The 10,301-nt window shown below is 44.5% G+C and overlaps 1 protein-coding gene and 1 long non-coding RNA gene across 5 annotated transcripts in view; one reads left to right on the forward strand and one right to left on the reverse strand.

The window, feature by feature from the left end:
- Positions 1–5,633: 5,633 nt before the first annotated feature.
- Positions 5,634–10,301, reverse strand: part of ZC3HC1 (zinc finger C3HC-type containing 1) — a 16,076-nt gene continuing 11,408 nt past the window's right edge. Inside the window, exons 7-10 of one of the 4 annotated variants that reach the window (XM_042470309.1) lie at positions 9,541–9,823; positions 8,119–8,334; positions 7,681–7,922; positions 5,634–5,847 (exon numbers count right to left, since the gene is read on the reverse strand). In XM_042470309.1, coding sequence (XP_042326243.1) covers positions 5,634–5,847; positions 7,681–7,922; positions 8,119–8,334; positions 9,541–9,823 — 955 coding nt within the window. The remainder of the gene's footprint in view (positions 5,848–7,680; positions 7,923–8,118; positions 8,335–9,540; positions 9,824–10,301) is intronic. The other 3 variants (XM_042470310.1, XM_042470311.1, XM_042470312.1) reach the window with 3 other exon arrangements.
- The window catches only part of LOC121932036, a 14,529-nt gene continuing 10,035 nt past the window's right edge, over positions 5,808–10,301 (forward strand). Inside the window, exon 1 of the long non-coding RNA XR_006104253.1 lies at positions 5,808–5,889. This is a non-coding gene — a long non-coding RNA (uncharacterized LOC121932036). The remainder of the gene's footprint in view (positions 5,890–10,301) is intronic.

The raw sequence follows: 10,301 nt of genomic DNA on the forward strand, positions 1-10,301 counted from the left end.
TCCAGTTACGAACCATTCTGCTGAGATTACTCCATATTCTGTTCTAAGCATAGCCTCTTGTCGTGTATAGATTTCTCATCAGTACCATATCAGTACTGTATTCTCCTATAAAACAAATCCCTACATCTAGGCTCAACAAATGAATATATACATGGTGTGTGTGTGTGTGTTTGTTCTTCCTCAGACAGCGTCCCTCTCCAGATGTCTCTGAAGGTGTGTGTTTTCTGCCATGGCTCCTTGGCTATCCTATTTTACTGTGTGTGCATGGCCTATTTCTGCTCTATCCCCTTTAGGACAATTGGAACCGTTTTCATGTTCATCCCCTGGGAATGATTCATCCCAAAGATGCTCCCTAGCTCCTGCCAGCTTTTCCCGTGGGACCAGTTTTCTGCACAGTTGCCCATCAACTGTTTTCAAGACTAGTGTTTTAAAGAGATGCACTTCTACTCTTTGAATTACTATACTGTATTCTGTCATTCTTATGCTAGCCACCTCATGAGGCCTTTATTTCCAAATACTGTATTTCTTTCTATGGCAGGAGGATCTTTTAATGTGTGTGTTATGCTTTATCCTTTCAGTATCTTTTAACCTGTTTTCATTTAGTACTATTACTAGAACTGTTTAATTTTTTAAAAACCCCTTTTGTATCAAATGCACTTTAGCTGCAGTTGTTTTAAGCTGATGTGGGCTGCCCTAGGAGAAAGGCAAAAATGTAGTTAAATAAATAATGAATAAATATTTATCTTACAAATATAACCTCAGGATGACAGCAGCATTAATAGAGTTGGCCCTCTATACAGCCTCGGATTCAAACATCCATGGCATGAAAATATTGAAAAAAACATACATTCCAGAAAGAAAACTTTACTATGTTATATAAGAGACATCAATTTATATCCATTGTATTTAATGGGACTTGAACATCCACAGATTTTGGTGTCCTGGAACCAAACCCCAGCAGATACCAAGGGCCCACTGTAATAATTTTATTAACAGTGATCATTAATCCCCCGCTTTCTTCCCCCTCCCCATGTCATGCCTTCCTTAGTCAGATTCTCCATTACCTCCTGCTTCCTTGGTTGTGCCTCCATCCATTAGTCAGCTCAGTTTACAGGGTTTATCTGTAAACTGTAATTATCTGTCTCAATTTTCCTAATCCTTTGACAAGCCAAAGTGGGCACCAGTTTGAAACCTGAAAGCAATGCAGGCAGAGCAAGGTATCCCCAAATGCAATCGCATGTAGCTGCTTGTCCAGATGAATATTTTATTTTTTAAAAAATGCTGAATTGCTTGGTATTTCAAAAAGAAGTGTTCTTGCTTGTTGTTAGTTGTCATGCCTGACTTACAACAACCTATGAATGAGAGATGTCCAAGAGCCCTTTCTCAACTATCCTGCTTAGCTAGGTCTTGGCAACTCAGGGATGTGGTTTCCTTGCTTGAGTTGATCTACCTATCATGCTCTTCTCATATTGCCTTCCATTTTGTTGTTTTTATGTCAAGTCATTTCTGATTTATGGCAACTCTATCACATGGGTTCGTTGCAAGATTTGTTGGAGTGGGGAGCCTTTATGTTTCTCTGAGGCTGAGGGGGTGTGACTTGCCCAGGGTCACCCAGTGGGTTTCCATGGCTGAACCCTGGTCTTCTTAGTCAAAGCCCAATGCTTAAGTCATTACACAATGCTGGTTCCCCTTCCACTTTACCACATCACCCCTTCACTTGCTGAGCATCTCACAAAGGCCTGCTGTTACAGGTCTTGAAGGGTTGCCATAATTGTCTACTTTTACCAGGGAGCCCGCACCACCTTGGAGTATGCTAGACCAAAACAGAAATAAAGAGCTCAAGCAAGGAAACAAATTTCACAGACAGCAACCCTCCTGGAATTGAAACTCAAGTGGAAGTCCTGCAGCAGTGTATACTGTTGAAGGAAGGGTGGGGAACCTATGGCTCTCCAGATATTTTGGACTACAATTCCCATAGTTCCTTACCATTGGCCATGTTGGGGGAAACTGATGGGCAACGGAAGCAAAAAGAAAAAAACAAGCCCCTTCCGGATGGTAGGTTTCCACATCTCCCACTGTAAAACTTGCAAGGAATTTAGCACTCCTTGTTGCTGTGGGACTGGAGGTCAGTCCTTGATCCCTTCTGATTCACAAGTCAAAAAGGTTGCTTCTTTGGACTGCAACTCTCAGAATCCCCTGGCAGGGGGATTCTGGGGGTTGCAGCCCAACATACGACTTTTCTAAACGCCAGTATATCTTCTGCTCCTTTCTGCTTCTGGAAGCAGCACTTTGCAAAGATGCAGACCTGAATGTCCTGACACTTCTAAAGGAATTTAAAATGAACAAATAGCCCAATGATGGGGGAGTTCCTCAGCAGATGTTTGAAAGCACTGATAAACTTCCTCACAACATCAAGCCATGTTTAAGGAAACTGCCAGAGGCTTTCAAACGGAACAGCTGTTTTGCTTGACAACGGTGTGTTTTGTGGGAAGCCTCCCAATGAGATATCAAGCCAAGAGCAGGAAACACAGCTGAGGCATGGGCTGCTGAGATACCAGGCTTCCACAGGGTCACCACCCACCTTGGGCTTCACCCACAACATGGCATAAACCAACAAGAAGGACTCTCATTCCTTCCACCAGTGTGTCTATTGCCCCATCAAGGGATCACTGATTCAAGCCACAAAGAGAAATGGAAGCACAGATAAAGCATGCTCCTCTTGGCACAGATCCTACATCAAACATGTAGCTAAAATATCATAGTACAGTGGGCACTTGGGTATCCAGTGGGGTTGAGTTCCAAGACCCCCCCCCCATGAATACCAAAATCCATGGATATAGAGTTCAAAGACCTAGCCATGTTAGTCTCTGAAAAATCAGTACACCGAGATCTTGCAGCACCTTTAACACTAACTGAAAGATAGAAGTGGGTCATGTGAGCTTTTGTAGACTTGAGACTACTCCCTCAAATGCATGCGGTGGAGTGGCAAGCCTAGGGACAGACCTATATAGCAATCCATGTATGAGAATGTCTATAGGAATGCAAAAGTTTGTGAGTGTGGAGGTGAGGTGACAAGTTCAGTTTTAACTGTTGGGGGACAAGGCAAGGATGTTACCTGAAGCCAAGGTTAGTAGATAACCATATAAATATAGAGTTAGTATGGAAGTCAAAAAGGAGATGTGATGAACTGGCCAAGAGAGCCCCCATGAGGCTTGGAGGTTAGCGAGTGTTATACTCTAATTTGCATAGTGTGCCAGAAAACCATAGATGCTCAAGTCTCATTATATAGTGGCATAGTAAAATGGTGTCCTGTTTATAAAATGGCAAAATCAAAGTTGGCTTTTCAGTGTGTGTGTGTGTGTGTGTGTGTGTGTATACACACACACACTATATATATAACATATAATATATATTTTCAAGCCATGGATGATTGAATCTGCGGATGGAGAATCCATGGATTCAAAGGGCCAACTATATGCTCCATCTCTAGATCTAACTTGTGAAATCCACTTTAAAAGCCAGCCAGTTATACTGTGTAATAGAGCTCTGTGGCAAGAAAGAACAAGATGCTGTGGGATGCCATAATCAGTTGTTCTCTCACCAGTTATGAAAGGATCCCACAAGGATCTCTACTTCTGCTTCTCACCCCATTGTTCACTAGCAGGCGGGGGTTGGTCTTGTCATGCTGAAGTGCCCCACTCACCAGCATCAGAGATCTCTGCTGCTTGGGACTGCCAACTTGGCTTTTGAGGTGGGTTTGGGAGCATTTATGAGCATGATATTGGTTCCATGATTGTAAATGTGAACACAAAACAGTAATGTAGTAATGTAGTTGTAACTCTAACATCGTAATAATTAACTTTGTCTCTGTGTTGTTTTTCTTCCCTACTAAATCTGGCACCCTAAAACAAGGATGGGCAACTGCAACTGGTTGTGGGCCAATGTTCTGCAGAACTAGGAATGTGAAGGTCTGGGGGGGGGGGGACTCAGAAAGATCCAGGGGAAAAACCAACCTTTTCCACTTGTTTTTTCCTTTGGAAAATCTGGAATGAAAAGTTATGGATCCCACACCCCCCCCCCCCAAATGACAAGTAACATTTATGAGACAAGATGTTCACATATTTACAGGATCCCTGGACCTTCAGAGCTTGCTTACTCCTGGTTTCAGTGAGTGGGTGGGTGGGAATCTTTGTTGCTACTGCTATATTGTATGCCTTCAATGCATTTTCATCTTACGGTGACCCAAAGACCATGTTTTTCGGGAGCAAGATTTGTTCATAGGGGGCTTGCCACTGCATGCATCTGAGGACGAGAGAGCAGGATTTGCATAAGAGCACCTGGTGGGGTTTCCATGGCTGAATAAGGATTCAAACCCTGGTCTCCTATAGTCCAAGTCAAACAAACACTCAAACCATGCCACATTGGCTCGCTTGTTATGTGCATTTAGATTATCTCTGATTTACAGTAACCCTTTCCTAGTCTTTTCTTTGCCAGATTTCTTTGGAGGGCTTGCTTTTGCCTTCCTCCAGTGACTTGCCCTAGATCACCTGGTGGGGTTTCCATGGCTGAGCAGGGATTTGATCCCTGGTCTCCCAGAGTCCTAGTCTAATTTCGTCTGCTGCCCCCCATACTATGGCATGACTTACCAGACGAGATACGACAGCTGGAAATGCTGACAGCATTTAAAACAACGTTAATGACACGTCTCTTCTAGCAGGCCTACCCAGTCAATTTTAAATCATGGCTTTTTCATTGGTATTAGTGCATTTTAAAAGTTTTACAGTATTGTACTTTATATACTGGTTTTATGTGTTTTCTTTTTTAATATGTGTTTGTATTTTAACATGTTGTACCCTGCCTCGAGCCTTGAGGAGAGGTGGAAAGAAATAAAATTAACAACAACAACGCTCAGATAACTAGACAACATGAGCTCTTGTTTTAGTGTACAAGAGCCCTTATACTTCTTAAATGTATCCAGGTGAAAGGATGCTGTTTGGAACAACAAATTGCCAAACTGAAGCTGATTTTTAAGGCATATGAAATTTCTCAGCAGAAAATACACAGTCAATCTTATAACATCATTTGTTCTTTTTTTTTTTTTTTTGCTTATATGAATAAATCAAATTTATTTATTTATTTATTTATTTATTTTAAGAATAAAAACAAACAACGAAATGTTTTATGAAAAGCTAACAACACAGCCTCCCAAGCATGGCTTCAACAGACCAGGTCTGAGCCTGGCTACCAAACTCAACATAAAGGCCAGAGCCACATTAAAAACTTACACTGGCTTTAATTTCATTTCCATGTCATGGCTTCCTTGCCCAGAGGAATGATAGGAACTGTAGTTTGCTTAGAATTGAGGTCTAAGTGACACCTGTAGGCACTTTGCAGTTCTACCGTTCTCAGAATCCTTTGCACCAGGGCAACAGGAAATGATCTGCAAGAGTGAAACCAATTTAATTCTGCCGCCAGGACACACCTACATGGGGAAGATGTCCTCCTCTCCTGTCTTCTTCCACAAACAGAGCCAAAGAGGAACTGAAATGGCTAGCAATGACTGTAGTTTATCCATCTTCTCTGGGCAGTTGGCAGTGTCCTCTTGATTTGCTCCTGTACACAAGTTTGGAGGGCTAGGCAGGTTTTTCCAGAACAGCCTTGGCTCCAATACAAATAATAATCTCTTTTCCTCCTGTCCTCTTCTTTTTACCAGCAGAAAAGGGAGAAGACCCGTTGGGCATGCTGAGCGACCCCCAATGCTGTCCAAGGCTCAACTCTTCAAGAGGAACAAGCAGCTTCCCATTGGCGGAAAATCCGGAACACCTTGCGGGATTTCGCTGAGAGACTCTGCACCATGAAAGAAAGAGAGACATACCTTAAAGCCAAAAGGTAAACTGTGTTATTCACTTCTGGATGCAGCGGTGTGATGCCGCTGCAAAAAAGGCAAACAGGATTTATGGCTGCGTTATTTTCAAGACACCATAATTTCCTTTTTAGTTCTGCATTAGTTAGGTATCTGCTGAAGGACTACCCTGAGTTCTGGGACCAGATTTTAAAAGAAGGATGTCAGTAAACAGGTTCAGAGACGAGCAAATAAGATAACTGGCCCAAGACTTTTTAGGAAAGGTTGAAATAATTAGGCATCTTTAGCTTGAAGAAAAGAAAATGGAGGAAGGACATGAGAGAATTTTTCAACTCTCTGAAGTGCTGTTACATAGAATAGGCAAATACATCCTACAGAGGAGGACTAGATCCTGGCCTGCAGATGAGGTAGGGAAGCAACTGGGATGGGTAGTTTCCCTGACTCCCATGTTAGCGATTCCTGATTGACAGGGTGAAAAAAAAGTCTGTTGTTTACCATATTCTGGTCAAAATGAAGGCCAGAAGTGAGAAAATGGTGCTTCTGGTCACAATTTAGGCCAGGATACAGTCCAGAATGGAATTATTTTTGGTAGGTAGAGAATGCTTAGGAGTATGAGAGGGCATTTTAGTGTGTTTGGTGGGTTTTGGGATGCTTTTCACCCAAAAGTAAAACCCAGCTTCTTTTAAAAAAAGAAGATGTTTTTGGTGGTTTAGGGGTCTTTGAAGGACTGGCACTTTAGAGGCAGAAAAAGAGAGGTCCAGAGGCAGAATGCCACATGCAGGCCACACCATGCTACCCTTATCTAAAGTCCTACATGAGGGAGGATTGATTCTGGCTGAATGTTAGGGAACCTTCTTGGTATTGGCCAATGATACCAATGACAGATTGGACCTGAACAGTGGTGCTTTCTCCCTTGCTGGAGGTCTTCAAGGAGAAGCTGGAGAGACATCACTGGGCGATGCTCAAAGTCTGGCATCAAGGCTAGACTAGGTCAGGATTGGGGAGCATGTAATATTCTTGACTGATATTGTTGTACTGCCAGTCCCATAATCCCTTACCACTGGCTATGTTGGTTCAATCTGATAGGGAACTACTGTCCAATAACACCTGGAGTGTAGCCTGGAAAAGTTTCTTTCTTGGAGTAGAGCTCCTAGTAGCCCAAGCCAATATTGCTAATAATGAAAGATGATAGGAGTTGCAGTCCAGGTATATTTGGAAGTCTATGCATTCCCTAATCCAGTACTGGAAGACCTAGAAGGACATCTCCAACTAAATAAAACTATACTTGGGGGGGAAAAACTATGCAATAGTAGTTTGCTTGATAAAACATATGTGGTAAGAATATCAGAAGAGCCCTGCTGGACCAAACCCGTGGTCCATCCATTCCTGCATCCTACAGCAGCCAGTCAGATACTTCCAGGAAGGACAGAAGCAAAATCTGATGGGAGATGGCCTTTTATTTTATTAAATTCTTCTGTTGCTGGGCAACAACCAATGGGAAATGGCCTTTTCTTTTATTTTGCTCCTGCCTGTCTCCCAGCAAGGGAGCCAAGGCAGCATTCAAATAAGTTAAAATAAGTTACAACTAAAAATCTGATGATGCAAAAATTTTAAAACAACTAACTACTATAGAAAAACACCCATGATTTGAAACTGCAAAAAGCCATTTGAAAGACACAAGATAAAAATGTAATACACACATTTCACTGCAACTCCCAGAAGCTCAGTCAACAGAGCAGCCAACATCTAAAGGGCTGAGCTATGCCCACCCTGCCCTATGGGGAAGAGATGATGCCCAAATCTGGTCTATACCACACCTGAGCACACCAGCAATTCCCTGAGTGGAAGTGTTCACCTCAGAATCCGTATCTGCTGCCCTCTCCAACTGCTTGGTAGACAGGAGAGCCTTCAAGACCATTTGCCAACCGAGATTGTCCTTTCCCTCCTCTGTGTGGTCCCCTGTGGCTTCGAAGGATGGCCTCTCCTTCACAAGATTGACCCAAGGACACCAGTCGCGGTGCTGGGAAACAGGGTCAAAGAAGCTTCGGGCGCAGGAATCCTGGCAGAGAGGGAAAGTTGTTTCACTGGGAGTGGCCCACTTGTTCAGTGCCACAGAGGGAAAGATGGGGGAGTAGGGGAGAGACAGGGAAAGCACTCCCTGCAAAATCCAGTTCGCAGGTTTGGCTGCAAAAAGAAGGCACTGCTCCAAAACCATCTGCCTAGTGGCAGAGACCCAACTTTGGCCCAGCACTCACTGTGCTGCTGGAGGAGAAGAGACGAGCCCGCTTGGCCTTCCTGAGAGGGCTGGAGGGCACCTCCGCCCCCAGGCCGCAGACGTCGCCTTGGCCCATGCTGCGGGTGACAGGCCGGCTCCTGGTGGTGGGGCTGGCTGCTTCTGTGTCCATGCGTTCACCTGGGTTTGAGCCATCCCAGCTCCGCATGCGGCTGATCACTGGAGATGGGCTCTTCTCCTGGCAAGCAGAGGTTTGAGTTAAAAGGGGAGAGCTCTAGATGTGCACACGCACACCATAATCAAAAATGTTTTGAAGGCATTTAGCAGGAAAGATTGATAGAACATTTTTTTGGGGGGGTCTTTCAGGCTATGTTGCTGTGTTCTGGAAGAATTTATTCTTCCAGAACACAGCCACATAGCCCAAAAAACCCACTACGGATGCCAGCCATGAAAGCCTTCAACTTCACTGTGATAGAACGCATCCCTACTCTGCCTCTTATTAAAAAGATGGCACCCTAAAGACTATCTTTATTTGGTGCCAGCTTTTATGGCATGCGGTGGACAGAAAGACCGGCAGGTTGGCAGTCTGAGGCCCGGGTGCCGCATGATGGAGTGAGCTCCCATCACTAGTCCCAGCTTCTGCCAACCTAGCAGTTCGAAAGCATGCAAATGCAAGTAGATCATGCTGGCCAAATGATCACAGAGTAATCTCTGACAAGGCTGGCTCTTTGGCTTAGTAACAGAGATGAGCACCAGCTCTATGGTCAGACACAACTTGACAACCTTGTCAATGGGAAATACCTTTACCTTTTACTTTTATGGGCAAGCCAGCAGGGTGCAGAGAGCCAATGTGGCATAGAGGTTTGAGTGTTGGACTAGGACACTGGAGACCAAAGTTTGATTCTCTGCTTGGTTGAAAACCCACTGGATGACCTTGGGCAAATCACACTCTCCCAGCCTCAAAGGATAGCAACAGCAAACCCCCTCTGATGAAACTTGCCAGGAAAATCCTGTGACAGGTGACTCACCTTAGGGTCGCTGTAAGTTGGAAATGACTTGAAGGCACACAACAGCAAAAAACAGCAGGGTATACTGTTTTGGTATTAAATTGGGACTTTGAGAGACAAGGGTTCGAATCCCTGCTCAATCAAGGAAACTCACTGGATGACTTCGGACCAGTCACCTTCTCTCTCACTCAGTGAAGACCAAGGCAACCCCCTTCTGAACAAATTTGCCAAGAAAACCCTAGGACAGGGTTGCCCTAACTGGCACAGCACAGCATCTTATGGCAAACAAAACTTTTGGGGCTTCAAAATGTCACCAGTTTTTGCTGCAACAGATTAACACAGCTACCTGTCTGCTGACATCCCTGGTTATTATATCAGCTATGACAAGGATCATAACACTTCTGGTTAGTTTCATTCACTGCCATTCAATGTTTTACCTTTCCAAGATTTGGAGAACCACAAGAGCCAAGGCCTACCTGCTCAGATCCAAAGGGAACATTCAGATCCCGGCTTCGGGTCATCATCCGGCGAGGAGAGGTGGGCACCGTAGGGGCTTTATCGGAGCGCCCATCTGGAGTAGTGCTGGGGGTGTTGGTAAAGCCTGGGGATGGCTCGCTCTCAGGAAGGGCAGATTCAATCTGGTGGAAGCCCCACAGCCCTGCCTTCCTCATGCAGCGGCAACAGGTGATCAAGGGGAGATGGACGGAGCCAGAAGAAGGGCTATGTGGAAAGAGGAAGAAAACCTCAACCAAAGAAGAAGTGAGAAGCTAAAGCAGCACCCTGTATCCATCAATTTAACACTATACAGGGGACCCCCCCACTGGAGTTCGTTGGGGTTAGGGGTACAGGACCCCCATGAAAGTGGAAAAACCACAAATAAATGAACACTTTTTTTTTACCTGAGAGAACACCTCACTAGGAATCTGTAAGTCCCCCTGGGCAATTCTGTGGTCAAGATCTGACAGGTGTTGACCATGAAATTGCGCTAGAGGACCTACAAGTGCTTGGAGAAGTGTTCTAGGAATCTCTAGGTCCTCCAGTGTTACTTTTGGCAGAAGTTGACGACAGAGTCATGCTGGAGGACCTAGAGAGTACATGCTAATCAAGTCTGTGCAGAATCAAATCTGCAAAAGTCAAAGCCACAAATGTGGAGGGCAGACTGTATATCAGGGATCAATCAAGGAGCCCACATCCCTGA

This window comes from Sceloporus undulatus, chromosome 5 (genome assembly GCF_019175285.1).
Source record: "Sceloporus undulatus isolate JIND9_A2432 ecotype Alabama chromosome 5, SceUnd_v1.1, whole genome shotgun sequence".
Lineage (NCBI taxonomy): Eukaryota > Metazoa > Chordata > Lepidosauria > Squamata > Phrynosomatidae > Sceloporus > Sceloporus undulatus.